The sequence below is a fragment of the Hyperolius riggenbachi genome, chromosome 3, assembly GCF_040937935.1.
Source record: "Hyperolius riggenbachi isolate aHypRig1 chromosome 3, aHypRig1.pri, whole genome shotgun sequence".
Classification (NCBI taxonomy): domain Eukaryota; kingdom Metazoa; phylum Chordata; class Amphibia; order Anura; family Hyperoliidae; genus Hyperolius; species Hyperolius riggenbachi.
This window is the reverse complement of record NC_090648.1, coordinates 224,738,701-224,754,672: the sequence shown is the minus strand read 5'-3', so window position 1 is coordinate 224,754,672 and position 15,972 is coordinate 224,738,701. Positions and strand designations below refer to the sequence as shown.

General features: G+C 43.1%; 1 protein-coding gene across 1 annotated transcript in view; it reads left to right on the top strand.

Moving 5' to 3' along the window:
* Positions 1 to 5,338: 5,338 nt before the first annotated feature.
* FBXO22 (F-box protein 22) overlaps positions 5,339 to 15,972 on the top strand; it is a 41,537-nt gene continuing 30,903 nt past the window's right edge. The window contains exons 1-2 of the mRNA XM_068275851.1: positions 5,339 to 5,524; positions 10,346 to 10,484. Coding sequence (XP_068131952.1) covers positions 5,355 to 5,524; positions 10,346 to 10,484 — 309 coding nt within the window. The 5' untranslated portion in view covers positions 5,339 to 5,354. The remainder of the gene's footprint in view (positions 5,525 to 10,345; positions 10,485 to 15,972) is intronic.

Genomic DNA, 15,972 nt, shown 5'->3' with positions numbered 1-15,972 from the left:
CTGTAGTCATGCATGGGATTGTGAGATGCATGCGGTAGTTAGGAGGAGGAGGTTGTTGGAGGAGCAAAGTGGGCAGGTGGGTGTGTATCTGCTGACCAGGTCAGAGATGTAGGTTGGGTAGAACTTGTGTATAGATTTGTAGGCCAAACATGATCTTAAAGCGAATTGGAAGTCAGTTAAGGGATTCGGGTGTAGTGAAGACAGAATGGTTCGAGGAGTAAATTTGTCTGGCTGCTTGAGTCATAGATTGTAGGGGGGGCGATGCGGTTCTGAGGAAGGTCTGGCAGGAGGGTGTTGCAGTAGTCCAGGCGGGAGATCATGAGGGCATCAATGGAACATCTGCAGGCCATAGCAATGGTTTGGATGTGGTGGGTGAAGGAGAGGGCAGAGGTACAGGGTGACAACCAGTCAGCAGGCTTGTTTGGTTGGGCGGATGGTTGTGCTATTGATGTCCATGGAGGGTGAGACTGCACGGTGCGGGAAGATGAGTTCTGTTTTATCCAGATTTAACTTTAGGAACCTGGCACACATCTACAATGAGATAACTGAGAGGCAGGAGGATACCTTCTCCATGGTGGTGGAGAAGAGGTTAGTGTTCTGGAGGTAAATCTGAGTGTCATCTGCATATCGGCGATAGGTGAAGCCCAGAGTGGAGATAAGTTTGCCAATGGAGGTGGGGTAAATTAAGAACAGTAGGAGACCAAGAACAGAGCCTTGGGGGACCTGAAATAAAAATGGGGGGGGGGGGTGGAAGTTGAGGAGGGACCATTGAAGGAGGTCTTAAAGGAGTGATTTGAGAGGTAGGAGGAGTACCAAGCTAGGGCGAGGACTTGGATACCTGCAGATTGCAAGGATTGGAGGAGCAGGGAATGATCGACTCTGTCAAATGCTGATGAGAGGTCAAGGAGGAGAAGGAAGTTGTCTTTTTCTTTGGCCTTGGCAAGCGTGAGGTCATTGACAACCTTGGTAAGGGCAGTTTCAGTGGACTGAGCTGGCTAAAATACTGATTGTAGGGGGTCATACAGGGAGTTGGAGCCAAGGTAATGGTTCAGGCTTTGGTGGACTAGATGCTCCAGGAGTTTAGATGCAAAAGGGAGGAAGAAGATAGGGCGGTAGTTGGATGGGAGTGAGGGGTCTAGTGAGGGTTCAATACATTTTCACAAGTTACACATTTTTGTGACTATTTGTTTTTTTTCTTAGGCCACATTTACTGTGGGATGTTGTGTTCCCTGTATAAAAGGAATGCAACGCAACTGAATGAAAAAATTGTTTATGTTGGGTCGCATACACTTAATATTACTTCACTGTACCTGTTGATGCACACCCGTTTAACTGCAACGCTACTGCTGCACAGTGAACGTCGCATAGGTGATGCATTGCGGTAAGCTGTGTTACTAAGTGCCTGTTACACGCACCGTGAACTAAAGGTGTTCTCTCATGGCCATTGACTTCAATGGATTAAATTAAATTCCCGAGACCAGACTCCAACCCCTGCAATCTGTTATGAATGCAGCTTCATTCACTACTACTGCCCCTCCTCTTCAGCTGCCCCTCTTTGCGAGTCCCTTCACTGGCTTCCTGTCCCCCCTCAAAATCAGATATGAGTGCTTTGTCTGGCATACAAATCTATGTCGATGTAGCTATCCTTTTTTGCATCTCTGTCAAAATAGCCATAACAATGGTTAATTTTGTCATTGTCTGTTGTCATGACTGAAAATTTAAAAATGTTAAAGAGAATCTGTATTGTTAAAATCGCACAAAAGTAAACATACCAGTGTGTTAGGGAACATCTCCTATTACCCTCTGTCACAATTTCGCCGCTCCTCGCCGCATTAAAAGTGGTTAAAAACAGTTTTTAAAAGTTTGTTTATAAACAAACAAAATGGCCACCAAAACAGGAAGTAGGTTGATGTACAGTATGTCCACACATAGAAAATACATTCATACACAAGCAGGCTGTATACACCCTTCCTTTTGAATCTCAAGAGATAATTTGTGTGTTTCTTTCCCCCTGCAGCTATCTTCCACTGAAGTGTCAGGCTGTTTCTTCCTGCAGAGTGCAGACAGCTCTGCCTTTATGTAATTCCTCAGTATGTGAAAGCCCAGCCAGCTCAGAGGAGGATTTATCCAGCTTGTAAAAGATAAGAGAGAAGAGAGACGCTGCCCTAATCTAAATAATACACAGGCAGTGTGCAGAGAGGGGCCTGGAGTGGGGAGATGCATCACAGAACCACAACACTGAAGAACTTGGCAGCCTTCCAGACACAGGCTGACAAGTCTGATAAGAGAGAGATAAGTTGAATTATTACAGAGATGGTGATAGTAGAATGTGCTGCAGTAAGCCAGAACAAATTAGAATAGCTTTTGGAACTTGTAGGATGATAAAAAACAGGATGCAATTTTTGTTACGGAGTCTCTTTAAGATTTTAGTGCAGTGGTTCAGCCACTTGTTCTCAAGTCCCACTAGTACTGCATGTTTTGCACACATCTGAATGAAAATAGAGCGCTCTATAGTGTAGTAGCTTCAGAAGATTATTTCTTAAAAATACAAGTTATACTCACAAGAGTGAAAGATAAAAACGCATATCACTGTAGCCCGTCTAAACAACCAAACTTCTGACTCAATCCCGTCTGTGGCCAGCAGCGTGGTGTCTGATGGTGTGGACTCGTGGAAGGATGTTGGATGGGCGGGTCCTATTTGCTCATATCACTGTGGCCCAGCTAGACTGATGTAAGTTACAAGTCTTCAAGCAGGGGTGGGTTCTCAAGCTGTTTGATCAGAGAACGTCTTCTGACCCAGGAGGATTAAGCCATGCTTTCCTCCATGGCTCCAGCATGTCTGATCATGCCTAGCGTTTGTTTGGAGTGTTTTTGTGTAGCAGATTTCATGTTACAGTAAAGCTGTTACTGAACAGCTTCTGTAACAAAAACGCCTGGAAAACCGCTCTGATCTAGCGTTTTTCAGAGCGGTTTTCCACTTTCCTATACTTTAACATTGAGGCAGAAACGCCTCAGAAATCTAAAAAATGCTGCAGGACAGGAGTTTGCGTTTGGGGGAAAAACTAACCGCTCTGGTGTGCACCATCCCATTCGCTTTCATTAGCCAATCGGTTTTCCCCCTGCAAGCGCTTTAAAAACCGTTCTGGTGTGCACCAGCCCTTAGAAGACGTTCTACACTATAGAGCGCTCTATTTTCATTCAGAGCTATCACCACCCTCAACCGTATAAGAGCTGCACTCTGTGTTTAGCCACAGATTGACTTTCCTGGAGAGTGCATCTACTTGCTGGGGCGCAGTATACTTTTCTATTTATGTTTTACACACAGTCACACATATGCCTATATATATATATATATATATATATATATATATATATATATATGAGGTTTACCATGGGGGCCTAGTAATAAGTGCTGATGCACTGCCAGATTATACTGTACACCACTCTGCCTCAGTGTATAACACTCTGGATAGCAGAAGCAGAGAAAACCCTTTTGACTGAGAAATTGTCATAAATGGACTTATTTGATTGGGTTCATTAAGAGTGACAGACCACAAGCAGATTTAATCAGAGTAATCAAATCATCCAGAAAAATCAATTTGTGAATGGCAAGTCTTACCTGCCCTGACTTCAACACTCAGGCCTGGAACCCACTAGGAATCGCTGCAGCACTGACAACTGAAGTGAGAGGCATATGGAGGCTGCCATATGTATTTCCTTTTAACCAATACCAGTTTCCTGGCTGTCCTGCTGATCATCTGCCTCTAATACTTTTAGCTATAGACCTGGAACAAGCATGCAGTAGATCAGGTGTTTCGGACATTGTAGTCAGATCTGACAAATTGACACTGTTGCATCCAAATAGATCATTAGGTCTGCCAGACAACTGGTAGTGTTTAAAATAAAATAAATATGGCAGTCTCCATATACATATGTCCTTTAAAATCGCTGCAGCGTTGTGTACAGTGATTCCTAGTGTGAATGTGATTACCCAAATCATCCCTTTGATGTCCCTGAAAGGTAAACAGGGTTTAGACTGCGAAACAGCTGTCAGACACTTGATACCCCCACTGCTCAATACTTGCTGTATACCCAACTGGAATAAAGGATTTTTAAAAGAGCAGTGCCCTGCTGCATTTCTCTAGTCTAAATTGCAGATTGCATTCTCTTCAGAAACATAAATTGTTTTGAAAAAAGTGGCAAAAATCACCACAATAGCGCTAATCAGTGATTTTTAGTGGGTCCCAGCCCTTAGTCATGCATACTACAAATAATTAATTTGCAAACATTTCTGACTACTTTCACATTGGTGCATAGTGGCATAACAGCCACTTTGTAAGGCGGCTTCAGTTGCCACACTGCAATGAACCAGTATGATGGCGTGCGGCAGGGTAACAAACTGCATGCAGTCCGCAAAAGATGCGTTCTAACAGTGAAGCATACATTTCATTGTCTGTATGCTTTACTGTACACAATGCAACATACCTCCCAACTTTTTGAGATGAGAAAGAGAGGCACTGAAGCCACGCCCCTGACACACCCATAACCACGCCCCCGTCACAACCCTAGTCATGCATACCATAAAGATTTCATAAGAAAAATATGTTGTTTAATAATTCAAACCACACTGGTCCTCTATCCTGGTTCATGTTCCTTCATATTAACATTTTTAAATCAATAATAAATCAATTTAAATGATTGGAATCAAGTTTAGAGTCAAACACATTTTTTAGTAGAGTAATATATATATATATATATATATATACTGTATATTTACATAGAAAGAGGGACAAATGAGGAGGAAAGAGGGACAGAGGGGCAGGACTCCCATAGAGGGACTGTCCCTCCAAAAAAGGGACAGTTGGGAGCTATGAATGCAACACGTGGATAATAAGGGGGTGCCGCTTTCAAGTTCCATTGCGTTTTTGCTGTTAATGCTGGATCAGCCACTGTGTCTTATAATTCAATTGGGGGACAATGAGGAAGAAACAGACAGAAGGGTTTGGTTCCCAAAGAGAGACTGTCCCTTTGCTGAAAAAAGGGGGGGGGGGGGGGGGAGCTGAGAGCTATATTTCTATGTGTCCTGGATAGTGGTATCTCCTTTCACTCACACGATCACATAGCTACGCTTCAGAAAAGAAGGTGAAACTCATGGCAGAAGGATCCAGATGTTTTTCCAGGACGTCACAGGTTACTCTACCGTCCAAAATGCTAGCACAAAGCGGTAGGTGATTGAGCTTATTGCCCAAATCAAATATGGTTGTTCCTACTGCCCCGGTCACGGTTACATGGTTACCATGACAACGGCGCCGCTCAATGACACCACGTCCGGCGGAAGTTTTGGTTCAGCAACAATGTCGGGAATGGAAGTGCTGGAGTCGTTTGGGGAAGTGTTGGAGAACAATGGTTCTAAAAATCCCAGCGTCGTGGAGAGCCATGGGCACTACGTGCTAAGCACCCTGGCCGAAGTGGTGGAGAGAGTGATGACCTTTCTGCCCAGCAAAGCCTTGCTGAGAGCGGCCTGGTGTGTCTGCGCTCTGCTCTCACTTCTTGTGTATCTGCACTCTGCTGTCACTTCTCGTTTGCTGGCTCTGTACAGTTGTTGCCTCTGTACAGTTGGATCTCTGTGCAGTCTCAGTCAACGCTAGATTTCCTAGCTCTGGTGATAATGTTTCCATGAAAACTGTCAGACACTTAAAAGGAGTTTATTTTTCATCTTCTTAGCTTGTGGCTTTGTCATGTTGTCATGTCATTGTACCATGTCATGCTAGTCTAATGTGATTGAACAAATATGAATGCTCGTTATGATTAGAGTGACATGGTGTTAGTGTATTGTTATGTGAGAGCACCACTTGCCAGCAGTATCTCTTTACTTTAGCGTGCACTGTAGTTAGCAAGACTTCTTCTAAAAAGAGGAAATTTATGTAACCTGCAGATTACATTTGCCTGAAGGCACCTAGAAAAATCAGGTGATTGCTGCCCACTTTACAGATGACCTTACATCGGTTGACTTGACGGCTTTTCGACGATCAGATTTGATAATTGTCGAATCTTATGAAAATCGGTGCCGCCAAGAGCATGCTGATCGACAATTCAACCAATTTCAGGCCAAAATTGGTTGCATATATCGATCCGACATGCTGGGAAATCTCAGGCTGACATGCTTGAGTATGCGACGGTAACAGCATGCGATAATCGCATACGGCAAATGCAACGGAATCCCCTGCCCGTGCCCTCCAAATGTAGATGTCATCCATCTACATAAATTTGCATAGACTTGGAAGTATTTGCATCTCATTGATCATCCTTTTTGCCAGTATCTTGCTATAAATTAAAATTCTTTTAATTCCATTAAATTTCCTAGAACAAATTCATCACAGTCAAGCAGTTTTGTAACTAATATTGGAGAAATGACTCTAGAGTCACGGAGAAAACAGGGTGCTTGTATGTTATAGCTGAATAGAGCCTTGGGTGGAACCGACACGTGTGGTGAGCCAGTTAAGTCAGCTATTCTAGAATCCATTATATAGCATAATTGACGCTGCTTCGCCACCCCAGCTTAAATAGAACTGTATTAGTGCTATGCAGGGCTGAGGAGTCAAAGCAATTTTAGGCCCCCTGGAAGCGGAGTCATCCAAAAATGCACCGACTCCTACTTAATTTCAACATAAATTATTAATTAAAAGAAAAAATATGATAAAATATTTGATGTATCAGAAGATAATCATCATAAATAAGTTGCATATAGAGTAATAGCAGTGCTTAGTTCACAAAAATGAAATAATGAACCAATCAAAAAAACAGTTACTTGTGCTGCTGCAATAAAGCAGTCACCATATATTCTAAAAACAGATACACATATGTAACTGACTGTATATTTGATGTGTACACTGGTATCTTTTATATAAAATAAATGTCATCTCTGCGGTAAGTACAAAGCCGATGAATAGTTGTGTCACTAATAGGGATGGTCAATGAAATGCAAATAATTCTGTGATGATGCAAGTTTAAGCAAATTATTTATTTAAATGAATGCAGCTTAAAGAGATACTGAAGTCTCCTAAAAATCGTTTTTATTTAAAAAATGTGTTTAACATGTCTGCCCTACCTAAACCACCGCATCCCCGCTGCTGAAATCTAACGAAATTCCCCCTAACTCCCCCCTCCCTCTCCCCTCGCAAAATCCACGTCTTTCTTGGTCGTGGATTTTGCTGCTGTTGGAGGCAGAGCTTTCAGCTGCAGCTCTGCCTCCATTCTCGTCTATCAGCGGCCGATCTCCGCCTCTCCCCCGCCCCTCTCAGTGAAGGAAGACAGAGGGGCGGGGGAGAGGCGGCGATCCGGACTGATAGACGTGCTGAGAGGCAGAGCTGCGGCTCATAGCTCTGCCTCTCATGGAAGCACTGCCCGGATTGCCCCCCGGGAGTTGGGGGGGATTTAGTTCGATTACAGTGGCGGGGATGCGGCGGTTTAGGTAGGGCAGTAATGTTAAACACATTTTTTTTTTAAAATAAAAACAGGATTTTTACGAGACTTCAGAGTCTCTTTAAAAATGGACGAATCAAATTCCACCTTTGCAGGATGTGATTGGTCCATTTTTAAAGGGAAGGTTCAGGGACTATCTAAAAAAAATAAAAATCCATTTCCACTTACCTGGGGCTTCCTCCAGCCCGTGGCAGGCAGGAGGTGCCCTCGGTGCCGCTCCGCAGGCTCCCGGTGGTCTCCGGTGGCCGACCCGACCTGGCCAGGCCGGCGGCCAGGTCTGGCCTCTTCTGCGCTCCATGGTGCGTTCCACGCCGGCGCGCTGACGTCATCGGACGTCCTCCGGGTTGTACTGCACAGGCTCAGAACTACTGAGCCTGCGCAGTACAGCCCGGAGGACGTCCGATGACGTCAGCGCGCCGGCGTGGAACGCACCATGGAGCGCAGAAGAGGCCCGACCTGGCCGCCGGCCTGGCCAGGTCGGGTCGGCCACCGGAGACCACCGGGAGCCTGCGGAGCGGCGCCGAGGGCACCTCCTGCCTGCCACGGGCTGGAGGAAGCCCCAGGTAAGTGGAAATGGATTTTAATTTTTTTTAGATAGTCCCTGAACCTTCCCTTTAAGCTGCATTCAATTTCATACAAAATTTACATAATCCTGCATCAACTGACCTTCCCTCGTCACGATTTCGAAATTCAGCTGAGATTTTTGTAAATTGACATTTATGTATCGTTTTAATATGTATTTTAGTACATTACAAAAATACATATTGAGCTGTAATTTTATTTAAACAAGTGCATTTGAGTGTTAACACATGTAACTATTATCAGGTCCTGTACCAATTTTACGTGAATGGGTTGGCCGACAGGATAAGGTATTAGCTTCCTGGCCAGGAGATTTTTGTTCCCAAAAGCAAATGCCATCTTAATATAGCTTTAAAATTCCTAAGCTTTGGCAGTGATGAAATGTCTTTTATGTTACATACTTTCAATCAACAATATTGTTATATGTAAATTAAAGGAGTCAGAGTCGGTTGAATCCTGTAGGCCTCTTTTCCACAGACAGTTGATAGGCAGTGGAAGGCCTCTGACTCTCACAACTGCTTGCTGCTGCCTGGTAACTGCTTGCTGCTGCCTGGTAACTGCTCGCTGCTGCCTGGTAACTGCTTGCTGAGCACACAGTTCAACTGTCCATGGAAAAGAGGCCTAAGGCTCTGAGTGGTGCATTTTTGTACCGACTCCACAGCCCTGGTGCTACGTTTCTGCCCATTTGTACTTGGAAAAATTATTTATGCTTTCTTTTTTGAAGATAATAGCAATTATAGTATTTTTTTCTTCAGATGATGGTGATGCCATCCAGCCCCCTACAACAGAATACGAACATGAGTCCGGTATCTTCGGTAATTGCTACTAAAATTAAGATTTGTGGGGCTTTATTCTGAACATGATAGCAAGTATCATTTTTTTTTTTTTAATTTTTGTGTGACATCACCCAGACACCTCACAACAGCTTACGGACATGAAACCAGCATCATTGTTCTATCTTTCACGTGTTTTTTTTTTTTTTTTTTTTTTCCCAGATATCAACATTTTTATTAAGATCAAAAGTTCACTCAGGCCCCCCGCAACAATTCTAGTCCAGGGTAAACTTGTTGTGACCTTTAATAACTAAAATATAGAACTATGATTTTTGCTGAACAAAAAGGCACAGACGTGGCACTGCCCATTTATACCTCTTTTATGTTTTGCCTTGGGGGAGCTGGGTGATATTGTCTGGAAAAAGATATTAATTGCTATGATCTTCATAATGAAGGCTGCAGAGCCGAAAGCTTGCTTATTCTATTAAGTTAGCCAATAAATGGTATCATCCTGACTCAAAACTTCTATCTTCAAAATGAAAGCAGCACAGATTTACATTTTTGCAACGCAAATGGGCGCAAATGCAGAACTACCCAAACACATTGGAATTGTTATTTGTGCTGATTGTAGGGGGGGGGGGGAGGGTGGCTTCATGGAGCTGCTGAACAATCTTAAAGAGACTCTGTAACAACATTTTCAGCCTTATTTCTTCTATCCTATAACTTCCTATACCTGTTCTAATGTGGTCTGTCTTACTGCAGCCTTTCCTAGTTGCACAGTGGCTGTATTATCTCTGTTATATAATCTAATCTTCTTTCCTCTGACGGCTTTCTCGGACTCAGGCAGGAATGTGCTGCTCTGTTTGTGATAGAATAGAAGCTATACACACCCTCTCCACGCCCCCTGCAGGCTCTGCGTGAGTCACAGACTGAGCTCCTCTCAGCCTATCACACTCTGGTTAGCAGCCATGTCTTTTGTTTGTAAACACTGCCTAAAACTGGCAATTACAAGCCAGGATTGCAGCAGGGAGTGGCAGAAACCGCACAGAGGGACCCAGGAGAACATAATGAATAGATTGGTATGCTTTTTATTGTAAGAATTTTAGAGTACAGATTCTCTTTAAAGGAAACCAGAGATGAATATTAGCAAAAGCTATATACATACCTGGGGCTTTCTCCAGCCCCATCCACACGGTTCGCTCCCACGCCGCCGTCCTCAGCCTTCACCGGTACCAGAGCTGGAGAAACTTTGACTAATATTTGTCTCAGGTACACTCTAAGATGGCCACTAATGATACAATTTGCCAAACAATCATTTATAAAAGGTTCTTTTGTTTGAACAATCGGAAATGATCATTTGGGACCACTAATAGACAATCTATAGTTGGATTTGAAGGGAAAAATAAAAATTAAACTACTTGGAATTGTCTTTTCCTTGACTGTGCACTGCAATTACTGTGAAGAAATGTCATTTTCAAATACTTTCTGTAACATTCTTTTGTTGGTCCCAGTGTTTGTAGACTGTGGAGGGATTGTGCCTGGCGTAAATTGAAAGCAAGGCAGAAAGTCACATGGATATCTTCCATGGGAGCTGGAGACATGGAACTGGATGGGCACTCACTGGTCCACGTTGTCAGAGAAGAACTTGAGGTGTGCGTCACTCTTATTCATTCTGACAGGCATAATGCCAGATTAGCTTATATATGAAGAAGGTGACCGTATTGAAAGTAATGGTAGATAATTGCCCTTTGCACTGTACAATGAAAAAATTGCATCAGAATGATTAAAGTTGAGTGATCACTGTATAGACATGTTGTTCAGATCCCAGCCAAGCAGCATGTTCTGTTATAATTGGAGTAGGGGAGTACGTACAAGGTGTAGTAGATGGCACCCCTGCCTTGCAGCACCAGTCCCAGTTTCAAATCTCAGCCATGTTTGTGTATGTTTCTTCTAGGCACTCTAGTTTATTCCAAAAACATACTGATATATTCCAAAAAATAATAATTGGCTTTGGACTACGTAAGGAACATTAGACAATAACTGTGGTAGGGATTAGATTGTCAGCTCCTCTGAAGGATAGTTAGTGACATGACTGTACAGTATAATCTATGAAGCATTGCACTATATAATAACAGCAACAACATATGCAGTTAGCAATATCTTTTCTATATCTTGTCTGGTATATTGACATTCACGTCTTTTAACAATAACTTTTTTTTTTTTAAAGAACTCCACTTACCACTGTTTGGTTGGTTTGATGGGGGTGAAGTCAGCTATGTGGTTTATACATATACTATCTGTCCAGCAGTTGTCACTCACTGGAAGAGCTAATGCTACGTACACACATACGACAACGATCGTTCGTATCACACGACGAACGATGGTTTAATAAGACATAATTAAACGGTCGTTGAAAGAAGGTTTACACGGGAACAACGATAAGATCGTTTGAAAACGAACGATACGGAAATGACGTACGAATTTACATATTGTGAACGATCTCATCATTATTCAGAACGGAACACACGTTTAAATGAATGGCCTGTAGATTGAAGGAAGTAACGTAATTAAAACGAGCGTTCCATACTGTACACTACAAATTTGCATACTGTACCAACTTGTAAGTTTAATGTCATTTTTATTCAGCACTAACTAAACTTTAAATATCCTATCCTGTTACAATTACAATCATTGTTTAATGTGACACATTATATAACATAGGACACAATCATTGAACAAACGTTCCATCACGGCAAGTACAGTCATATAGATTTGAAGCGATGTGCGCATGTCCAGCCTAGTACGAACGACCGTTTGCTAACGATGTACTATTTTTCAAACGATCGTCGTTTACAAAAATCCGCCACGGCCGAACTTTCGTTTACAACGATCTCGCTCGGGCGTCGTTGGAGTTAATTGTCGTTGGAGTTAATTGTCGTTGGCTTCCTTTTTGTAACGATCGTCGTTTGAAATGATCGGGGAACGATCGTTTCAAACGACTATAGTCGCACGTGTGTACGCACCATAAGTCAATGAAACAGTCTCCTAGTGGCTGAACACACTTTTTCCAAATTCTGGTTTCTGGTGGGATCATTTAAACAAGTGTGTGCTCCTATGGTCGTCCCTAAAGGACATCCGAGGTGACATGATGAGACAGACGTGTGCCAAGCACATAAATAACTATGCCGTGTTTCTTTTTTTTCCTTTCTTTCTCTGCCGAAAGAGTTAATAATCAGGTATGCAACTGACAGTTTAGAGCCGCCACGCTTCCTCCCGCTGACGATTTCCACCACCCGGTCATTAGATTTATGAATGGGAACAAAGTTCCCATTCATTAATCTCCCCGCAGCCCCCCATGATGCAGGCTTCCATAGAAGCCTGGGTCACATGCCTAGTTACAATGTAGCAACGCAGTGTTTCCTATGTAGCGTACTTGTACTCCACATAGAATTTTGCTCAGCGGGGACATCTTTCGGTCAAATAGTAAAATTACATCTACTGACTTTAGGGAATAAAAAAAAAAATATATGTATGTCAAGAGGGCAATATTTATTATAAATTTATGGGCTAAAAATTAGCGATGGATGTGAAACTTAAAAAAAAAAAATGTTACCTTTTTTATTTCCAAATAAAATATTGTCACCATACATTATAATAGGGATATAATTTTAACGTTGCAATAACCGGGACAAATGGGCAAATAAAATGTGTGGATTTTAATTACAGTAGCATGTGGTATTTTAAAACTATAATGGCCGAAAACTGAGAAATTATATTTTACATTTTTTTTTCTTAATTATTCCTGTTAAAATGTACACATACCTGTCCTCACCTCCACCCACCCTGCAGAATAGTGGTGAGTTGAGTTTTCACTGAACTTTAGAGACACTGAAGTGAAAAAAAATTATGATGATTTGTATATGTAGTAGAGCTAATAAATAAATAAAACATTAGAAGCAGAAATATAAGCCTAATATTATTTCCAGTACAGGAAGAGTTAAGAAGCTCCAATTGTTATCTATGCGAAAGAGCCATTGAGCTCAGTCTTCTGAAGCTTGTTATCTCAACTGTCAGTCATTGGCCTCAATTCACTAAGCAGTTTAAACTAGTCTACTGATGGTTTTTAGTCTACTGATGGTTTGGTCAGTTGCATCAAAGGGGAATTCACTATTACCAAATGTTTTAGACCTAGTGTAAACCATTTGGTAATTAGGTCAGTAAAGTAGGGGAAATTATCAAAAGATGCAATTCACAAATGAGTAGCTATGACTGACATCCTTCTTCTATGATGAGCTCTCCTCTGCATGCAGTTAAACTCCTGCAAACTCCTGCTGAATGGAGTAATGGTTAAGGGCTCAGCCTCTGACACAAGCGACCAGGGTTCGAATCTCGGCTCTGCCTGTTCAGTAAGCCAGTACCTATTCAGTAGGAGACCTTGGGCCAGTCTCCCTAACACTGCTACTGCCTATAGAGCGCGTCCTAGTGGCTGCAGCTCTGGCGCTTTGAGTCCGCCAGGAGAAAAGCGCGATATAAGTGTTCTGTGTTTGTTTGTTTGTTGTGTTTGTTCATTCTCACGTCTAAAATACCTCACAGCATTTCTTTACCCACAGAAATCATGTCAGAAAAAGTGGGCGTGGTTACGCCTTATTTGCCTTTGTAAATTGTGTAATTACTGAATGTTAGACCAGGTCTAAAAACAGGTCTAAAACATTACACCAAACCATCAGTAGACTAAAAACCATCTGTAGACTAGTCTAAACTGCCTAGTGAATTGAGGCCATTGTATTTTCTTTTTCTCTGCAGAGAAAGGTTCCAAAATTCACTTGCCTGCTCTGTAAAATCATTTGGAATGCTGAGTAGTGTTGTAAACTGCAAATAATAGAGAATGATGCAATGTTATAAAAATAACTAACTGAAAATAAAAATATGAGAATATTTTCTTTGCTACTAGTGTTCTAGTAATTATCTGTACTACACAACCAGTTCATTATATCATAATTTCCCAGAACGTCCTCCTGACAGCACCCCTCCTATGAGACTTGTCTCCCTCCCAAACTTTGGACAGGAAGCTAGAAGATACAAATTTGCATAACAGGCAGGCAGGAGTAGTATATAAAGATGTTACTCACAAAAGGTATTCAGTTGTTTTTCCTGTCCCGGACGGGACGCTTTGAGAGGTCTCCAGGTGCTACTACGTCAGGCGGCGAGTGCAGCGTGCAGCGCGGGCATAGTAAGGCTGAGCAGGGGACTCAGCTGGTCCAGCGCACAGCGTGGAGGAGGCTTCTCCTAGAGATGCGGAAGCTTTATGGCGGCAGGAGCGCGAAACCGGAAGTTCCGGGTGGAAGTGACGTCATGCGCATGCGTCCCGCATGACGAGTCAGCTGACGGCATAGCGGCAGGGGCCGCGGCGGTGTTAAGATTGACTTCAGCTGCAGGTAATTAACAGGGGTATATATATGTGAATGTTAGCCACGATCACCATTGCTGTCGGTGATCATGGAGGACGCTGTAGGCCCTTCTCCTCTGACTTCTGCGGAGTCTGGCGCTATCCCCTCTCTGGTGAGCTGTAATTTTTCAGACTTTGAGGGAGTTGATTTGTAATCATAGGTCCACCTTGTAAGGCTGACAGTCTGTCTTTATTTCTTTTTAGCCTAAAGCCCCAAGAGGTGATAAAGACAAAGACAAGGCTGTGTCTCAGCAAGGTCAAGGGGGACAATCTTCTGGTAGAACTGAGAAACGCTGTGTTATGTGCAACTCTCGCTTCTATTCTTCCTCTACGAAGAAACTGTGCCAGTCTTGTAGAGAGAAGGTGGTAAAGGAGGAATCCCCAGTGGTATTTAAGGACTTGATGGGATGGATGCGGTCTGAGATGGCCTCGGCCATTAAAGAGATAAAGGATTCAGCAATGGCGGAATCTACAGTTCCTTCTACTTCTGCTGCTGATACTGTGCCTGCTCCCTTACCAGCCCCGGTGATTGAGGGGCACAGTCAGTTAGAGGCTTCACCTCATCAAGTTGCAGCTAAACGTAAAAGAAAGGATAATGAATCAGGGGATTCAGATTTATCTGGAGAGGAAGGAGAGATTTCATCTTTGGAGGAGATTTCTGGGGAGGAGGAGGAAAACCCAGAGGTTACTCAGAAGTTTGCTTTCGCACCCAACTTAATGAAAGACTTGTTGTCGGCAATGCAAAATACTATGGGGATAACAGTGGAGCGGAAATCTTTGACCCCCTTGGATCAGATGTACGTGAGTTTGGCGGAACCCCAGAATTGTTTCATCCCAGTCCATTCCTCTCTAAAGTCAATGATTGGGAAGGAGTGGGATGACCCTGAAAGGAGGGCATTTTGGCCCAAGTCTCTTTCTCGTCGTTATCCTTTCAGTCCGGAAGATCAAAAATTCTGGGGTCCGGTTCCCAAACTGGACCCGTCGTTTTCAAGGGTGTCGAGAAAATCCGATTTGCAGTTTGAGAACTTTGGGAATTTAAAAGACCCCATTGATAAAAAGATGGACAATCTGTTGCGTAGAGCTTGGGAGTCAGCATCTTTAACATTTAAACCAGCAGTGGCATCCACGGCAGTGGGACGATCCCTTAAAGCTTGGCTCACGCAGACTCAGTCTAAGATAGCTTCGGGGGTGCCCAGAGAAGAAATTTTAGAGGACTTTCCAGATTTGTTTAACGCTACTAATTACTTAACTGATGCAGCGGATGATACGGTTAAATTAACGGCCAGAACAACTGCCCTTGTCAACTCGGCAAGGAGAGGTATATGGGTAAAAACATGGCAGGGGGACAATTCGTCTCGCTCCAAGTTGTGTGGTTTGCCCTGTGAAGGTGAACTGTTATTTGGTTCAAAGCTAGACCAGACGCTAGAGAGAACCTCAGATTATAAGAAAAATTTTCCGACCAAAAAGAGAGCTTTTCAGTACAGGGGCCCAGCTCGCAGCGGCAACAAGGAACCTGAGGCAAAGATCCCACCTAAAAAGAAGTGGATTCCAAATAGAAACCAAAAAGGGAAGGCTCTTTTTCCCCGGTCCAACCAACCCAATAAGCAATGACGCCAGTATTCCAGTAGGGGGAAGGCTTTCCCACTACTACGAAACATGGTGCCAGCGGTTCACAAGTCAGTGGCTCTTGAA